Here is a 20,505-nt window from a genome sequence, read left to right on the forward strand (position 1 = left end):
AAAAATGGGTTTTTCTCATTTTTGACCTTAAAAACTTTAAATTTTCTAAATTTCTCTCTAAACCATTTTGAAGAGCTTAAAAAAACAAATAATTTAGTATATTGAAGTGTTTTTGAATGTTCATTGACTACGGAGAAAATAAAAAAAAATGTAAATTTAAAATTCCCATGTTATTCTTATGGAGAATAAATAAACTGTTCTAGTTTGCTTGTTTATGGATATATTTTAATCAAATTTGGCAATTTGGTTTATTTCATACTAAGCTATCAATATTTTAATTGAAAAAACACACCTCAACATCTCCCCCGTAGCAGCAAACCTAACTACTCACTAAAATTAATGTTATAGGAAATAAATCTGAAAATTTATAGGGAATATTTTAGTAGAAATCAAGCCGGGTAAATGGAAATTCGCTTAGTATGCAGGTTTGCTGCGACGGGGGTATTTAAAATTATATTATTATAATAAAATCTGGGAACGTAGGTTCGGGTCCTACCGACTGCGCCATGTTTAATATGTTTTTTTTATTAAATAAAAACCCAAGTGGAGGAAACAACATCTTTATTTCGATAAAGTCATGAGAGAGCATCTCCAAGAAGAACTTCCCACCCTGAGTCACCTCGCAGGGTGGCAACATGACAACATTATATATCATAATTAACTTTTACGCATAGCATATATAACAGCTGATACAGTTCATTTTAGCATTGAATGAGACGCTGCAAACCAGTCACTAAATCTTTGTTCACATAACTATTTCATCGAGTCAGTAGGCTAAAGTGTTGCATAGGGAGGTATTTTTTTCCACACTACTTTGTTTTTAAATGGCCTTTCCACACATGGATTTAGTCCAAAAGAACAGTAGTTTGCTACCTGCAATCAAAGAGATTTCATTTTCATTAGTACTACCAGAACCACAAAACCACAGAGAAGTAATAAGTTCCTAGAGGAAAGATTGGTACACTTAAGTGGTGTGTAGTACCACGGCCACCTTTAACTCCAGGCCGCGGCCTAGTAGAATCGGCAAGATAACATGGCAGACAGGTCACACCAGCTCATTAATTCGTATATTATTCTTTAAAATTTTAATTTATGAACATAAATTTATTGAAAGATTGAAAATAAAACATATCGAATTAAAAACCAAAACAGTATTTAAATTGAAAATCTATTTTTGTACATTTAAAGTGGAGTACATATTTTCATAGCCCAGTAACCAAGCTCATATTCTTAAAAACATACACAAATACCATTAGCTGCCTCCAAACAAAACAACAGCTGTTACAACCCTACTTGCGATGTTGCTATTTTGAAGGCCGGCCTGGAGTTAAAGACGCCCTTGGTAGTACTAGTTGCTTGTGTCTAGGACAAAGCCCACCCCCCTCGTCCTCATGTATTACAATGTTTTTATGGTTTTACCATAGACAAAACATACTCCCTTAGTAGATTTCCCATCCTTATGGAACATCTGAAGCCAATTTTATCGTTAGTTCTGTCCGGTGCACTGTAGATGTCGTGTTTTGTGGGTGGAGTTTGGAGTTCATAATGGTTACCCAACGCTTCCTAATGCGTGCTCTTAGAGAATTCTTACTTTATGCCATAACTTGCAGCCTGGTTTGTCAGAGCTTACACCTCCCTAAAAAAAAAGCGTTGATGAATAGTGAATGCCGAACGGAATGAATTAACAAATTCGCTACCGATTCCCACAGACCGAGGTATACATTTTAATATTACACATAGACCCCCGATAAATCCCCCACACACTGTCGAGCATGTTGCTAAACAAGTCGGGTATAGATTCAGTTTTGAGATGGATTTCGTGACTACTGTAGCTGAATGTGCTGGATTTTTGTATTTGAAATGTAAAAAGAAGAAAATAGTTAGTGTTGGTCAAAACAGTGGTTGTTATAGCCAAATAACATTGTTCTACAGTAGTCACATTTAGTCTGGGCGCGTGGCCGCGCTAGGGCACGGGGTGTTGGGGAAGTGTCTTTTGCTCATTTCCAAAAACATTAGGCCCACACGGCTCTGGGGTTGTTCAGCTGTCTTCATGGCTAGGTGAGGTGGAGGGTGGTGGGTAAAGTGTACACAGGACGGCTAGTAGAGACAGAGCCACATGCCCAGACTGCTTGCGCGTACTCTACTAGGCTGCGGCCTGGAGTTAAAAGTGGTGTGGACGCAAGTATGCGACTTCAGTCTATGGTTAAAAACCGGTGTGCGTCGCTGTTATATTATATGAATGAAAAATTGAGTACTATTGCGTTTGCAAATGTGGTTAAGGATATACCCGTGATTTGAAACACTGAACTAGGAAAACAACACATAATTGTGAAAATAAGAGATGATTCTGATATGTTTATACTCAGCCATAGGAACCAAGCTTAACATCAAAACTTCAATAGAAAAAGGGTGCAATAACCACATGAAATTCACAGTGGCATAATTTATTTACATTTATAACTTGAAATTATACACAGCAATTTATAAACTTTTAACATCATCAGAGTATCCAGCAATTTTCAACTGTAATATTTTATAAAATACAAACAACAACATTAACAAATAGACACTTATAATAACGTGGGTATATATACAACAGTAAGGATAACTGTACAGTTAATACATAAACTTATATGGCCACAAAATTTACCACCCTATATTTTCATGGCGAAAACGACAAGAGAAAACAATAAATTATAAAATCGAGACTAAAATAACAATATGGCAACGTAATTGTAAATAAACTAAAACTTACAAAAACTATCGACAACTAAATATTTACATGACTTACACTACTTTTATCACAAAATCCCCAAAGTCGGTTATTTAAATAACTTGGGGGTTAACTATCGTACCTGTATTTGAAAGGGAATGCAAACGACTTTGTAGCAAAATTAGTTCTCTCGACTCTAGCAGTCGAGAAAACAGCAACTTGTGTTGAAATGATTAATATAAAAATATATTATCAGTACAATTGCACATGATCGGCTTTCACTTTTTGAGACACTTAGGATATATAACAGTCTTTTATACTTAGCATCCAGGTTTAAGGGGGAAATATAAAATTAAATTTAAAATATTGTAAAAGGTGAGAAAACGTTTAATCCCAGAGAGAAATGTAAGAAAACCATTGAAGGTTAATATTCCAGTTTGTGGGGGCTTTTTTACGACAAGAAATATTTTGTTTCAACATTTATTTAATTTAAACTACAGAACTTTTAAGGTTACCTTCAAATCCAAAATAACAATGAACAAATAATTGACACTAGGCACCACTGATATGCTGAAGCCATCTCATATTTTCAACTACATTCAAGGGAACACAAAAGGAAAGTTATTTTAGAGTAAAGTACACTAAACAAATTTTGGGAAAAAACTAAATGAAAAGAAAAGAGTATAAACGTTCATAGCTTTTTAACGTTGATACAGTATTTGTTTAGTTGAAACTATTAAAAACATGAAAAAATAATAGAAAACTGAATCGTTAAAGTACAAAGATGTCACTATCCGCAAAATATAGCGATAAAGGGGAAAATTCTAACTATATAGCACCGACATTGTTAAAAAGGTAATCAGAAGTACAAGCAACAAGAAAAATAAAGATAAATGTATTATCCATAAAAAATAACAAAATTGAAATATAAATTGTACAAATAACAAAGAGAAGATATAGAATCACAATATCGACATAACATTTTAGAATAATTTTAGACCAATCACAACAAAATATAAACAATCATACTTTACATGTATCACAACATAAATTTTTACAATGCTTACTTTGAACTAAAAAATAAATACAATATTACATTTGTATAACGTAATACAGTTTTAAGATTGTATAGTCCAAACAGGCACTTGATATAGTGAACATTTTACAAAACTTCGACAAAAGCAATGAAAACATAAACAGTAAGGTCAAAACTGGTTGTTTAAGTGTTGTATACTTTATTTAGTGCTTAGTGACCGAACTAAGTTCTAAATTTTATTAGATAATAATCCTTGAAAGTAGAAGGAAAAGATACAAAAAGAAAACAATGATGGTTTTGTACATTTACAATCATTATTTTATAAGTAAATGAGACCATTAAATGATTGTAAAACCAGTGTAAAATCTCACCGTTATAAAAAATGGGGTTTTACAGACCTTACAGTTCATGCATTCATTGACTATATTGAAAAATAAGGCCTCTGAAAAGCGATCGCACCATTCCAAAAATTGACAAAACTTAACACTAGGCTCAAGATATCACAATTGCTGGCGACTGACTTATATCAGTCCCGCGACGTACAAATCCATAAAGCACCAAACACTCACAATCTTTACAAGATCTTTCTCAGTAGTATTACAGTTTTACTTGATTGATACCCAAAAATATTGTTATCCTCAAAATTCAAATGTTCCTCTTTTTTGTAGATTACTTAAAAATATTATTAGTAAATTTATAGAATTAGTTGTACCTGAATCTATTATCTACACACTAACAGAACAAACTGTTATCTACATACAAAAATTTAGTACAAATTCATATACAGTAGACTCACGCTCATCCGGATCGGCCTTGTCCTTACTTTCGCTAGTCCGGATCGGCAATCGTGATTTTTTTGCGGCACAGTACAGTAGTAGTCCGATTATCTGAGCTAAACGGGACCGAGACTACCTCGGATAATCAAAAACTGGGATAACACGACAGTAAAACTTATTACCGGTGGAACTGCATTTCCCCAGCTATCAATACTGTGGACCTGGAACAAAATTGAAATAACGGCTATATACAGTACTGTATTTGCTCGTCTCTCGATAGTCCGGATTTTTCGCACCGTACCGGACGTCCGCCACATTAGTCCGGATGGGCGAGAGTCTACTGTATATGAAAAAATATTTTATGCTGATCGAACATTGAACCAATATATAAATATTTTGTTTTCCTTCAAAGCATGTACTGTACTAATTAAAACACCAACTGCTCAATAAATGAGTGAAAATGAGCAAAGTTGTTTGGTTAAAAGCAAGACTTGTTTGCATAAAAAATCAACCACAAAAACAGCACTCAAGAAACACACAGATGAAATTAAACAAATTTCACCCTAAGCGCTTATGCAATCCCCGATTATCATTTCACCATAAATCATATATTTTGGTGAACAAAACAAGAAAAAAACTAAAAGAAACTATGATTTAGACATATTTATGTAGGCCTAAGATAAATTTGATTTTTTTAAATCAAATTGGCCAATCCTGAATTCAGAGTTTATTACATCTCAAATTAAATTTCTGATCATTGTGGACATACCTCGCTCCACTATTCTACATCTGCATTTAAATTCTTCAATATTTCTACTGTCTCGGTTATAAAACAATTTACTCCTGATAAATTTTCTTTTGACAGTAGAGTCTCAATTAAGCGACTTCGGTTATACGACCTTCTTTATACCTGTGGACGATTAAAGACTGTGAAATCACATGTTTTTTTTAGTGGTAAGGTACACAATCGGGAGAGTGTCAAAACGATTCCTTTCCTTGCTCCTGAATGTATTCGGGAAATGAGCACCATGCTTTAGAGAACTGTGCTTGACTGTACTTTCTTATTGTTTTGGCGTACTGCACAACACAATTATATATGATTGACAACCCTGTATACAAGGTGAACAACCCAACTGTGCCACCATTGGTATCTCAAAAACTGTTGGATTTAGAGATAAGAATTAAAACGAGAACTTAAACTATTTTCCTATAACATTAAAAAGATGAATTGCAATTTAAAAAAAAAAATTTTTTTGGGACACCTTGTATTTTATGTTTCTGTGTAGGAATAGTTAGTAGTTAGCGAAAGATAAAATTAAAACCTCAAATCGGTTTTACAACGTAGAAATTTTTTTCATTTCAATGTGTATCCAGCTTTTAGTATTTTCTGATACCGGTTTTAGGTCGAATTATTGAGACTCAACCGTTGCTTAGCTTGACAAACTCTACATACATTTCCGACTAGACAATGACCCACTACATGTGTAGCTCCCCGGGTCATACAATACTCTCCTTCTCCGCCTGCATCTCCGTGTAGGTACAGTTCTTGCGGAGGTTCAAGTCACTGCGACACCCGTTGTTGTTGAACAGTCCGAACAGCCACGAGCGGATGGACGAGCGAGTGATGATCTTCTTGGAGGCGGAGACGTTGTCAAGTGGCATGTCCTCCAATGAGTGCCATCGCTTGTGGTCCAGAAGAGGATCGCACACTAGACCTCCGTTGCCAACCACTCGCTCTCCATTGGGCCCGTTACAGGTCATCAGGTTGTTTTCCTAGGGAATCACAATGTTGGTTACTTTGTGTGAAATCCTTGATAGAAGGTTTAAAGTACTTAATTTCAGTAGAACTCAAATTATCCGAACCTCGATCATCTGGATCGCCAATCCAAACCATCTCAAGACAAAAAAGATTTTAACAAATTTGGCCCGAAAAATTAAGTTTGACGTTTCCAGTAATCGGGTTAAGTATTTGCACCAATCGTGTCCATCATACGACGAGACTATTGTATTGTTGTACTGATTAGCCGGCGATGAGCGTATCCAAAACGGGCAAAAGTGTAAATAAAGTCAACATTGTACATAAGGATGGAGTAAAAAAAAAAATAACATATATTATAAGACATATCAATATTGATATCTTACACTAGACGCTTATTACAGGAAAGGGGAGTATATCTTGGAAATCTAAAATATGAAATGTACAAAAGACTATAAAATAATTGAAAACCCAAACAGTAAACTAACATTAATCCAACTAATCAAATACTATGTCATTTATGAAAAAAATAAATTATCTTAGTACAGTAGACTCCCTCTTACCCGGACTCCTCGGGACCAATGCCAGTCTGGATAACGGGTTTTCTGGTTAAATCAAATCAAATCATTCTTTATTTTTTAGTTTCGTTAAGAATAATACAATGGCGTCAATAAAAATACAATAATATAACTTAAAACTAGTAGGCTACAAGTTTTTTTTTTTTTTACAATGTCATGAAAAATTTACTTCAAGGTAATGATTCAGATCGGATTCAAGGAATTCCTTCAAGGAGTAGGCAGGTCTGTCTATCAGCCACTTGTGAAGTTGTGTTTTCAGCGGTTTTCCCTTCAGTGACTTCAGTGATGGTGGTAGGCTATTGTGGACTTTGCGGCCAGTGTAGGATGGTTTTCTGGCGTACTGCGTGGTATGATGTACTGGCAGAATGAAGTCGTTTCCTCGCCTGGTGTTGTAAGCGTGAAAATTTGCACTTTTTGGCAGATCAGACTCACTCACTAGAAGGACTACTGCTTTGATGTAAAGATTTACAACAGTTAAGAATACCAAGCGATCTGAAAGCTTCCCTGCAGCTGCCTCAGGGTTGAAGGTTGGCAAGTATACGTATGGCTTTTTCCTGCAGCTTCAATACTCTGTTAAGGTTGCTTTCAGCAGTCCCGTCCCAGACAACAAGACCATATTGTATATGCTACTCCATTAAAGCATGGTACGCTGTTTTTGCTGATAATAAATCACCAATCCATCTAATTCTTCTCACCACGTATACACCAGTTCTGAGTTTCTTACAAAGATCATCGATGTGATTGTTCCAGGTAAGGCCAGTATCTAGTGTAATTCCTAATAATTTGAAATTTTGTACAGTTTTCACATCGGTCAGCTATTTGCTCTGTTTTACGGCTGAAATTAATTCGAACAGTTTTTGTATGGTTGAGGGCCAGATCGTTTTGTTTGCAGTAGATTTTTGCTCTGGTGAGTGTGGTGAGAGAGTCTGTGTTCAGCTGTTCTGCACTGTTGTTGTGTAAGAGGATAGTAGTATCGTCTGCGTACATGATACATTCAGACGTACTGTTTTCCTTGATCATGCTAGGGAAGTCATTTGTAAATAGAACATACAAGACAGGGCCAAGCACAGACCCTTGTGGTACTCCTCTCTTGACCGGCTGTGGCTCTGATATGTATGTTTTCTTCATTCCATTGGATGATTCTTGAGTTTCGACAACCTGCGTTCGTCCGTGAAGGTAGTTAGCAAACCATGCATTTGCCCTGCCTTTAATTCCCAGGGATGCTAGTTTTCTTGTGATTAGCTTGTGGCCCAGACAATCAAATGCCTTGCTGTAGTCAAGCATTACTGCTGAGGCATGTTTGCGTTCTTCTAGCTGGTCGATGATGAACTCGACAATATTTGTAACTGCACTTGATGTGGACCTTCCCTTAATGAATCCATGTTGGTTTTGGCTGATGAGTTTTTCTTCTGCAAAAAAAGCCATTAATTGGGTTAGAACAATTTTTTCAATTACTTTGGAGAATACGGATATGAGTGAAATAGGGCGGTAGTTTTCAACATCTGTAGCAGAGCCTTTTTCGTGTTTAGGGTATATTTTTGAGATCTTCAGCAAGGATGGGAACTGGCTTAGCGAAAAAGATTTATTGATGATAGTTGCTAACGGAATCACAAGTTGATTTGCACAGTGTTTTACAGCTTTAGCTGGGATCTCGTCAATTCCACACGATAGCTTGGGTTTTAAGTAGAGGTGGGCCGATACCGATACTCGATACCAAAATACTCTCGATACCAGCGGTATCGAGGTATCGTCGATACTCGATACTTGCCTGTTTTGGGTTCGATACCGATACTGACACTGAACCACTGAATGCTATGAATCTTCAGTCAGAGCGCCGAGCGGGTAAATTGCCGTTGCCGTTACGAATCCTAGCTGTTTGCCTACTTATTAAATACACTCGCAACTCGAGTCGAGTAGTAGAGGTTAAGCCAATTTTGTTGATATTTGACAAGTAAATAATAAGAAAGGAAAATGTTTGAGTTTTATTTAATCCCTTAACCCCTTTCAATATTGACATACTAGGCCTAATAATAATCGGCAACCTAGACATCGCTTGCGTCATCCATTTCACTGACAGCGACAGCTGACACTGGGTGATAGTGATAGGTAGTGGTGTGCAGCGAGGGCGATGCATTGAAATTTCAATTCGATTCTAAAAAGGGATGTGTCGATTATCGTCATCGATACCACCATCCATTGGTTACCACTTGGACATTGGTATCGGTTCGGTACCAAGACTCGATTGTCAAAAGTCGATTCCGATGAAACCGACACCCGATTTTCATAGCCAACTTAGAAACTATCTAGTTCAAAACAGCGACGGTGCCGGTGACATTGTTTAGCTTCAGCTCATTGCACAACACAATCTACATTTCAAGATGTCAGACTCAACTCACTAGACAACCGGCGCGTGAATGTCCTGCCAACACGAAATTAATTATACTAAACAATGTCTGTATCAATAAGTCAGACATTTAGATGTATTATTTTTATTTTTAGTACAAAATAAATAACCTAAACACGTCGAAATGTTCAGTTTCCTCCCTGCATTATACGCATCATTAGAAAAATTATACTCAACGATTAAACTTTAACATCGTCATCGTCGTATGGTTAGGCTTGCTTTATATTGCGCCAAAAAGTAGGTCCATATTTATCTGTACTATCTACCTGATTAAAGAGTTTAGTGAAGTTTTAAGTGCTACTATGACACAATGCATTTATTGAAAAATATCATAAGCCTTAGTCCATGTAGATTTTGTAATGTTATAAGAAATGGTGAATGTTGACAATAAAAGTATGTAACAAAAGTTCTCATTGGCCAGGAGGCGACAATGCATTACCATGTCAGCCAATCGACTTACGTGTTTCAATGGGGCAAATGACGGTTGCTTAGACATCGTTTTATGTGCTTACTGCTTATTGTGGGTGGGAAGGGTATCGGTAATTTATCGTGATTCGAGATCCAATATGTAGTACGTGTTCGTTTATGCATAATGAGTATTAAAGTATAAAAAAACTAGGTTAGTTACAGACAGGTTCAAAACATCGATTGTTCCGATCCATGTTTGACACCCCTACACGGAAGTTGTAGTGACGTCGTGCATAAGGGCCAGGAGGCCGGTTCACAGTGAATCCACTCTGCCGAACCTATACTCTTGGTATCATCGGGAACATAGTCAAACACTTTTGTTACTAAATAAAACTATGACATGTTTTCATGTTTTATAAAAGCACTCTTTTGGAGATTCTAGTCCCAAAACATAATCTCAATTGTAGGCTAAAAGTAAAACTTATCTATTGCCATACTTTTCTTCACATACGTCTACTTATTCTACAATCTCTTTAAAAAATACCAGGTTTCAGTCAAAATACTTTTGTAAAAATTGACAGTGTGCTGTTTGAACACAGTCATTGCTTGACCATGATCGTTTTACTCACTATAGAGAAAATACTCTCCTTACAAAAAGTATTTATAGGCCAAGATGTATGTAGTTTTTTTAAAAGTATAACTGCAATTAATTGCTTTTAAAAATAAATACAAAAACTGTCAAATGACTTAGATTAATACTTGTAGGCCTAAGCCTATTTATAAATTAGAGGAAACTTTATTAGATCTCATCACAGTAAAATTCAAACATTTACAGTGTTTTAAAATAATTAACACTCAGAAACGTTTGTGTAATGGAACTCTGCAAGCGACTGACGCCGAGGGTGAGGGAGGGCATGTGAACCAGGCTTTAGAGCAAACTTTCTCTTTTCTTACCCCATGTCCCGTTAGACGGTGGGCGGGGCTTCACACTAAATAAACACTCAGTTCATTCATTCACAGTAGAGAATAGTTTTTGTGGCAGTGACGTATGTCTCTTGTCTGCTCTTCATAGCTCACACGTAGATTTCTTTCGAGAAATTATAAGTGATAATCTTTATTTAAAATAAGTGAAAACTGTTGACATTTTCAAGGAAGAAAAGTTAAGAAATAAAAGTGTTAAAAATAAAAAGGTTGTTTGATTAGTTATTCTGTATTTCAAAAATATCCTCATTTATGAACGTGTTTTCAGCTAGACTTGGTGACTTTTTCATAGTTAAACAAATTTTGAAGATATATAACTGTTTTTCATACAACTAGTGAGAAACTCTCATTATATAGGAAGTTCGTTTTTACTCTCTTAGGGGAAAAAAACTTACATAGTATTTGTAGGCCAAGATGTACATAATCTTTTTAAAATTTATAGCTTAATGAGTTAACTAAGACAATTGATGCAATTTCAAATAAATACAAAAACTGACAAATGACAGATAAATAATTATATAAGCCTATTTATAAATTAGAGGAAACTATTAAATCTCATGCTTTAGTCAAATTCAAACATTTACAGTAGGCCTATTTTAAAATAAACACTTAGTTCCATATTTTTGCAATTGTTTTTGCAATTAATAATAAACCTTTAACACCAAAATATAAGTTTTATACACATACATATTGTGTTTTTTTTATGGTATAACAGTTTATAATATTATTAGTGGAAGAAACTGTGCAAAAAAGATAGGTATCGGAAGTATCGGTATCGATAGGTATCGAGAGTACTTTGGTGGTATCGGTATCGGTATCGGTATCGACAGTTTTTGGTATCGGCCCATCTTTAGTTTTAAGGTTTCTATGGCGTCTTTTACATCTCTGATGGTTACGGGTTGAAACTGAAATTGACGTGGGTTTGTATCTATGCATGGTGAGTGATTTGGCTGTTGATTTGTGGTTAGGGTTTTTTCGCCAATCTGAGAGAAGTAGAGGTTGAGATGGTTTGCTATAGTTTTAGGATTTTCTTCCAGCTATCTATCTATTTTTATCTAGTCTATTTTTAGTTGAAATTTGTGTTCCAGTGATTGTTTGGTTTTACGCTCAGAGTTTACGACATTCCACAATGCTTTGGATTTATTTTGTGATCGAGCAATATGGTTGGATATAGCTTTTTGTTGAAGATTTCTCAATTTTAGGTCATAATCTTTTTTTCTAGCAGTCATGATGGCTTTATCAGCAATAGACCCTGAGATCTGAAATGCTTTCAGGGAGTTCAGATAGATCTCTTTTAAGTGACTTGCCTCTTCGTCAAGGTATGCGCTAGGTTTTGTTTTTGTTAAGCCGACGCCCCCAAAAACTCGTTAAAACGGACCGTATACGGTGAGATTCGACTTAAATTTAGGAGAGCATTGTATTTAGATATGTGATTACTGCTCTCAAATCTTTCCCACGAGAACAATTGTTTCAGCACCGGCCATTTCCTGCCGATCTAGTCCGGTTAAAACAATGTGCTGATAAAAATTGTCCGGTTAAAGAGATGTCATTTCCGTCGAGTGTAACCCGGTTAAATTGATGTCCGGTTAAAAGGTGTCCAGATAAGAGGGAGTCTACTGTAATATGAAGAATGGTTGAGGTATTCTGGGACAATCAGCTTAGGTACACCTTGCATATAATGAAGCACCTGACTTAATATAAACACTTGGTATATTTTTTTATCTTAGCATACAAACAAAAATTATGATGCTCCCTGTAGTACTGTATTAAAAATAATAAAGTAATATAATTCCAAATCATTATTGGAATAGTATCATTCCACAACATTGTCCAACAATATGGTCCTTACACTTTGTTTTACAGTATTTACAAATACAACCTTTGAAGCCTTCAAAACATTCTTCCAAATAACAAAAACAACCAAGCAAGTGCGATGATATACTTCACTAACCCTTGATCACCATTTCATGCAAGTTCCAACCCACAACTAAATAGTATATTTACAGTCTTCCTTTATCTAACCAATGTTGATTGAATAGGTTAAGCGAAATTACAATTTGCATAATTGACCAGCTTCCATACATGCGCGAACTCGTTAGTTTTACCTCAAATATATTAGTCAGACCAATCCCTTTTGTTAGTCACTCTGAAAACAATAAAATATATTCAGAACTTATAACTAAAACTCTCTAGGGAAAACCAAACTTCACCACTCATTTCCTTAAAAAAAAACATTTATCAGTTTAATGCTCAGTGGTTAAATACAGAGCAAATAGAATAACGATGCGTACAAACAGTAATGAATACGTAGTTTATTCCCTTGATCAATTCTAAAGGTCTACAAAAAGGTATACCTACTACTAGCAAATTAATTATCAGTTTAGGAGTCAAACTGACGAAGCAAACAGAATTCATTTTAACTACGTAGAACAAAAAAATACCTAGGAAATCATACAAAAATTAAAAAATAAATTTTATACGGTAGCTTAAAAAGAAATACAAGCAAAAAAATAGTATCTGTATAAGTTTTTGTATCCTTGAATCACTAAGTCAGAGGTAGATTAAAGAGGGGGGGGGGGAGCGACTGTTCCCCCTGAGACCCAAGAGGCAGATACAAAAATGGTTTAAGAGGGAACGCATATACTTACGCGATTGTGAAAAGCGTTTATTAAGACCAAAAATAAAGGTCTGGATTCAAGGTGTTTTAACAAGAGGAAGTTATCTGCAAAATTACTATTCTTTGAGTTATTCATAACCAATCTCTAGCCAAATCAAGTTAACTACCTGTAACGAGAGCAAGCTGCGTTTGACAGTTCCGATCTTCTCCAGCCGTTTGTCAGGAAAGGGGTCTAGAGAGTGAGACTCTCGCACCAAGCGGCGCAGGGGTCCGGGAAAGTTGTTGGGCACCCCTCGGTCCTCAGAGTTGCCCCTCGGCACCGAGGACTGGCGCCGCTCTAACCGACGATCCTCTCCCATCTGTTTGGGACTGCGATGAGGTCGGCAGAAGAGAGGAGGCAGCTCGTCGACGTTAACCTGCAATCAGCCGACGCTTGTAGAATCAGACTACTTCGGCACTATTCAAATTCAATACAAGCCTGTTTGTCTTTTTGCATCACCAAATGCCACAAAACTTTGGAAAAATCTTCTACAGTAGAACCTCTCTCAATTGAAACAACAATTATTAAAACAGCAAAATAAAATAAAAACACAAAAATGCATCAAACACAAAAGAAATGAAAGTTAAATGGCCGAACAAAGAGGATGGCAAAGGATTCAAAGTCATTGCTTTTGACAATGCAAAACTATGAACACACTATTTGCCTATACGATTAACAACAAGTGTCTGCTAGAAGTAGAAGGTCCTGGTTTAGGGTGAAAAATGGAAAGCTGGTAGAGCACCCTGGTTGCAGCTTTGACCCCCCCCCCCTCCCCTTTGCAGGAGTCCTCAGCCCTTCAGCCCTACCCTGTAAAATTTTTGAAATTTAAGTTTCTGAAAACAAGATCTTACCCTAGTTTGGTGTTGAAATCCTGACTAAAGTTAGTGATATCTTACGTGTTTTTTCAAACTAATAAAAAAACATTGTAAGAAAACTTTTTGGGAAATTTGAATACCAGATGAAATTTTATGAATCATCATGATGAAGAACTTTTAAACGATATCCTTGAATGATAGCAGATCAAACAGCACAAAAAGCTCTATTGAACTAGATATAGTAAGCATAAATGTAGTTAAGCCATTTATTCCACCAAAGCAAACATTAAACACCCATGTTGGACTAAAAGGTTTCTAAGAGCCAATTACACCGATCTCGTTTATAAAACATTGAAATTTTTATTTCCATCAAAGAGAATAATAGTTACAAATTCATAGTTAACACCCAAATCATATCTGAATTTAGTAAATTACAATACGTTCACATAAGGTATTTCTTTTTTTTTTAGAAAATGATGATTTTGATTTTAAATTGATTTTAAGGGTAATTATTTAGGGAAAAAGCAACTTAACTTTAAATTAACAAATTTTTATTTAAAGAAATTTGATAAATTTTCCTTTTTCACAGTAGAACTCAAAACAATAAATTGAATTCCATATTTTATTGCCATGACAATTTTTAAAACATGTACGCGTTCAAGTACTAGATCTATGTACTTTAGACTGGGAATCCCACCGAACAATTAATTTTTAAATGACCACAAGCATTAAATTTGAATACTGAAGTAGAAATCCCATCAATATGGAGTAACCAGTTTTACAACGAATCAGATTTTAGTGTAACGAGCTTTTCACATAATGCACTAGATACTAATGAAGTTATATTTCCTCTTAAGTTTTTCCTACTATGACGGTCATATGAGGTCATAAAATATAAGCAGATTGAAGTACACTCATATAAAACGATATTTTACAACTTAATCTTAGAGGTTAATTGAACAAAGTTTGTCAAATTCTAAAACTGTCTACAGCTTGAATATTTGAATGGAATGTCTATTTCAGAAGCGTATATTGATAGAACTATACATTCCATTCCCATGTTTAAGATGTTGACAGTTTTAAAATCAAATTGACATGGTTGAATTGAGCCTTCGATAGATTGCGCTGATGTAAATTACAGATTCCTATTGAAAATGCAGACTTTTTAACCAAGTCAAACTGATAAGGACGACTTATTGTAAGCTATAACATCTTTTCATGGTAACTATCTCAGTAATTAAATATAAGGTAGAAAACATAACTTTGTATAAAAGTATACTCTGTGACTGGCTCATACAACTACGTTCTTTTTTAATGGAATTTTAATGACAGCTGGTCCATATGGATGTTATGTCTATTTCAGTATCCAAAATTCATCTGTTTTATCCTTTCACAGCCCAAGAAAGGAAGCTTGTTCAAACGTCACAATGAGGTTATTTATGTACATCATGTTTGGATTTAACGTCAATTTCCTTACCAGAGCTGCGTTTGACTCTTGGATGATATCATTTGGGTAGATGATTGTCACCGACTCAGTCTAAAACGTAAAATAATGTTGCAATTTGATCTAAAGTATAAGTTCTTCAAATATGAAGCACCAATAAAATCGGGTTTTGAAAAATGCCCCAAATTACGGTTCATCAAGCTATTTTAAGTTGAAAAAAATACTCTACTGATCGATGTTCATAAGATAAAGAATGAAGGATTTTTAGATAAATAGCACTAAAATAATACAAAAAAAAATCGTGGTGAACATATTATGAGTACAACCGTGCTCAGCTCATGCAATGATACTAAAACTCACCTTCAGTATTATTTTTCAATAAGTTGTTATTCATAGATAGTAACAGTTCGTGACTTGCAAGATGAAGGGGGGTAAGTAAATAGGTTTATCGTACTTACACCACTTTGTCTTGGAAGCGCCAAATTATTGTAACTAATTTAAATGCAACATTACAGTAACAAAATACCATATACATATTTAAAAAAGTTAACCTAGACTCAAGTACGAAACTGAACACAAACTGTTATTTCTCTCAGTCAAACCACATCAACAGAGAAAACAATGTTGAAACCTATTACTTCAAACTGTTATCTGAACATAACATGTTACAAGGATAAATCTAATACACTTTAACCTATTATTTCAACTTGTATCAACTACTCTATTACCTATTATTTGAGTTATGCACTAATATTTACTCAAACACAACTGTTACTTATACCGTTTTAAACCACTTCAATAGAGAAACCTAATTTGCAACCTATTACTTCAAACTGTTATCTCAACATAACCTATTACAAGAATTGTAGCTGCTTACCTCTCGTCGTCTGATAGCTCCCTCAGTCACTCCTGTCAGCCAATAGGTTAACACATCCCCCTTCCCCTTCATATGAACCACCCCCCGCTCCTCCATGGTGTATCTGGAATCAGTGTTGCCAACTTGTAAATATTAGCAGAAAAAAAGATAGCTAAAACTAAAATCTTTTGTAGAACTCATCGGGACATCAGCATTATTGACAAAAGCATAGGCTACTTCAGCCAAAATAATAAATACCCCAGAGTTCTGGTATAGTCTAGTATATTAGGCTTAGATAATTAGGTCACCAATAGGGCTTAAAGTTACTTTTCTACACTAGCTCAAGTCTACAACAACCAAAGATTGGAAAATGAGCGATGGTCGAAAAGACGCTTTTGGTCCAAGTGATGAACTATTAATTTTTTATTTTGTTAAAAGCTGAACCATTTTAAAGGCTAAATAATTCACAAAATGTAAGTTTTGTAAATTGCCTACCTTTGTAAATTACCTCCTCAAACTATTCTATCTTTATGAACTTGGTGTCCGTTGACAAGAAATTTTAAATATCAAATTAAAGTATTTTAGAAATTTTTCATAAATTGGTGATTTTTTGTAATTTAAGTCATAAAATTAAAACAACCACCATTTTCAAATATGACTCTGGTACCTACCTTAAAAAATGTAACAAGTTTTATATTCGAAAAAAATGGATTTGAAAAATTCAAACATAAAATATTTAGGCCTATGTAAAAAAAACGAAATGGTGGGATATCTGATTGAGAAATTGTTTTTGGAAAAATATTATTTCAGGGTTTCTCTTTTTATTTTGACCCATAGTACTATTTCCCGGAGTTTGGCTGTTTACTTACAGGACACCTGTATAGTGATTGTGAATTTGAACAAACTAAAAAGAGAACATGGTTCTATATACTACTTACCCTCCAATCTTGATCAAGGCCTGTCTACACTGAGGGCTGATGTGTATTTTCAGAGGTAGTCCGTTGCTCTCCATACGCGAGGCAGTGTTGACGGTGTCGCCAAACAGACAATACCTCGGCATCGTCAGCCCCACCACACCAGCAACCACCGGACCTACGATGGACCGACAAAATAGTTTTGAAATACTATATGTTTACTTTTCCTCTGTTGATATTATTTCTTTCCAAAAAAGACTTTTCTAATATCACAAACATCAGTGATGGACAAATTTTAGGAGTTGGAATCTAGGTAAATCCTAAATAAACAAGTACAATTCTTATGAAATACAAACTTATTCCTTACTATTTATTGACTAAAGTTTTAAAAAAAGCTTGTTGCCTATGTGACTAATTTTTTAAACGGACTATTCCCGTCTATGCTATTAGAGAGAAATGAGGTACAGAGGACACATTCTATGGTACACTTAATTGCTAAATAACTTCTTGATCAGCATTGTACGTGTTATTAAATTTACAGAAAGTAAAAAAAAAAAAAACGTCTTATAACACTTAAAAGTAAAACATATATTTACGTTTATACTGTTACTCACAAGACGGTAAATATACAAAAAAGATGGTAAGTGGTACTCCACCTACCACTTACCATCTTTTTCGTATATTTACCGTCTTGTGAGTAACAGTATAAGCATAAATATATGTTTTACTTTTAAGTGTTAAAGACGTTTCTTTTTCTACTTAATTGCTGTCTAGCTAGTCGCTGGTGTTTAGGGAAAATTCCAACACCCTCTCATATACTACAACTCTCACAGTGGAGGAAGACCCTGTACGAGAGGAATTTTTGCACAGTGCTCATTGCACTAGGTCTTAATTGCTCGTCACAAGAATATTTCCAGCCACATATTACAGATGAAAGTGCATGGTCATAGTGAGAGTTGACTCACCAGTGTGTACTCCTATCCGCAGCTGCAAGGTGTCGTGGGGCCGATGAGCAATCTGATAGTTCTTGACAGCCTCTAGTAGATCCAGTGACATGGAGGCAATCTCCCCGACGTGCTTGTCTCCGTTGCGGATAGGCAGCCCTGAAACCTGACCATGTCACTGTAGCGTTATTCTTATTCAATCAGTGCTTAACCCATTGGCGCCGACTTACGAGCGTTACTCGTACGGCTGCTGCAGGCCCGGCGGCCGACTTATGAGAGCCGCTCGTGTCACCGCTAGGCAGCGCCATTTTTTATTTAGTTATTATTATTTTTCGCCCTTTTTGTTTCTTCTTACTACAGTAGAACCCCTCATATCCAGCCACCACGGGACCAAGCCCCTGGCCGGATAACGATTTAACCGGATAAACCAACCTACTATGAAAATGACCATTGATCTAATAATATTATCTAATCAATATATGCAGTCAAAAGTATCATTCAAGTCTGTTCTGGGATTATTTTTAGAAGAATAAACATGTTTATAACTTAAAAAAAAAAAAAATTATTTGTAAGCTAAAGTCGTTAAGTAATGATAGTACAAATACTATGATTCCAGGTAGGCCTACAAAAAATATTAAACCATAATGGAGGTAAAATGACAATGAATTGGACTTGAATATCATTAGGACTTAAATAGTACATGCATTTATAAGTTACTCAACTTTCTTATCCACTTAGTGAAATACAAAAATTAATGTACCGGTACGGTACTGTACTGTACTAACCCCACTTTGGAAAATAATCATCCAACTGTTCAGAGGTTAGGCCTACTAGCTCAACTGAGTATAGTGACACAGTAAATAAATTATAAACAAACAGATAAATAGTGAGAACAATTCATTTTACAACTTGAGTAAACTCAAAGACTAGTGCTTGCATCTAAACGTCTGTAAGATGCGAGAAAAACATTTTCTTATTGGCTTCCTGGAAGGGGCCGGATAAACAGAGGACCGGTAAAACCAAGGCCGGATATGAGGGGTTCTACTGTATTATAATGTTTATAAATATCTTGCTTCTTGATTTGTGTATTTACTCATTTATTTTAGCGAATAACAAACAATTTTGTGTTGCCATGGAAACCACATATCACCAAAAATCAGCTGCGGTAAGGTAAACAAAAAATTTTTTTAAAAATGTTATTACTTATAAAAGTACACAACTTTTGATTTTTCTACGTAGGGAATCGATTGACCTTTATAATAGTAGTGTTATTTTGTGTCTGGATTAATCTTGGAATTTGTATATCAAGTTTACTTTCAAAATATTGTTTTTAAAATTTTTATTTTTATAATCTTTATATATATATATTTTTTTTTGTTTAGAGCTTTGACTATCCAATTACCACTTTTCTGTAGACAATTTTACTGTGAACAAAATGGTGAAAAAATTATTAATTTATTACCTAAGGTTTTCTTTCTATTGCAGTTAGAGTATAAGTCTACAAATTCGGTAAAATTAATTGCCGCCAGAGGGTGCTGCAGGTAGCGCATTAATTCCTTCCCCAATGGGTTAACTTTAGAAATCATGTACTGGAGCTAGGTATGGTCGAAACCAGAAACTTTGAATCTCAAAACTGAAACCAAAGCTTAAAAATACCAGATGAATAACATCCTAAATCTTGAATCTCAAAACCTAACACTAACCTATTTTACTTACCTGGTTTAGGCTACAAAAATACAGGTAATCAAAACATTTTTATCATAAGATCAAAACCGAATGAAATTGGACTCCCGACCTTGACATAATGATTTTTATAAACCTGTTACAATAAAAATTCAATAATAAGACTAGGCCCCACTAGAAAACCGCTTAGTGCCCATGTTTGCAGCATGACATTTTTTAAGATAACAAACGGAATACTTACGACCATGTAAGCGTCTCCGATAGTCTCTACTTTGTAGACGTCGTAACCTTTGATGATTCTGTCAAACAATGTGTACAGGTCGTTCAAGAAGTTTACCACCTGAAAAGATAAAACGGGTCACACACACACACAAGTTCAATTGGGGGGAAAAAATTTGTTAAACCCCATCAAAACTAAACATCAGCAAGAGTTTCCTGTTGAAAAATAACAAACCTTACGCAACAGATTCAAAACAAACAACAAATATTACGAATGAATTAGCTGTTCAGGCATTTACAACACCTGTGGCCTACAGGTTA

At 35.1% G+C, this 20,505-nt stretch overlaps 1 protein-coding gene across 8 annotated transcripts in view; it reads right to left on the bottom strand.

Moving 5' to 3' along the window:
• Nucleotides 1-544: 544 nt before the first annotated feature.
• LOC128994129 (receptor-type guanylate cyclase Gyc76C-like) overlaps nucleotides 545-20,505 on the bottom strand; it is a 127,994-nt gene continuing 108,033 nt past the window's right edge. For 5 of the 8 annotated variants that reach the window (XM_054418425.1, XM_054418434.1, XM_054418461.1 and 2 more), the window contains 7 exons: nucleotides 20,207-20,305; nucleotides 18,304-18,448; nucleotides 17,363-17,516; nucleotides 16,446-16,548; nucleotides 15,602-15,661; nucleotides 13,437-13,685; nucleotides 880-6,298 (listed from right to left, as the gene is read on the bottom strand). In XM_054418425.1, the coding sequence (XP_054274400.1) occupies nucleotides 6,023-6,298; nucleotides 13,437-13,685; nucleotides 15,602-15,661; nucleotides 16,446-16,548; nucleotides 17,363-17,516; nucleotides 18,304-18,448; nucleotides 20,207-20,305 (1,086 nt within the window). In that variant the 3' untranslated portion in view covers nucleotides 880-6,022. The other 3 variants (XM_054418479.1, XM_054418487.1, XM_054418471.1) reach the window with 3 other exon arrangements.

Source organism: Macrosteles quadrilineatus, unplaced genomic scaffold (assembly GCF_028750875.1).
Source record: "Macrosteles quadrilineatus isolate MER2022 unplaced genomic scaffold, UCM_ALF_1.0 Scaffold_1__1_contigs__length_201487025, whole genome shotgun sequence".
NCBI lineage: Eukaryota > Metazoa > Arthropoda > Insecta > Hemiptera > Cicadellidae > Macrosteles > Macrosteles quadrilineatus.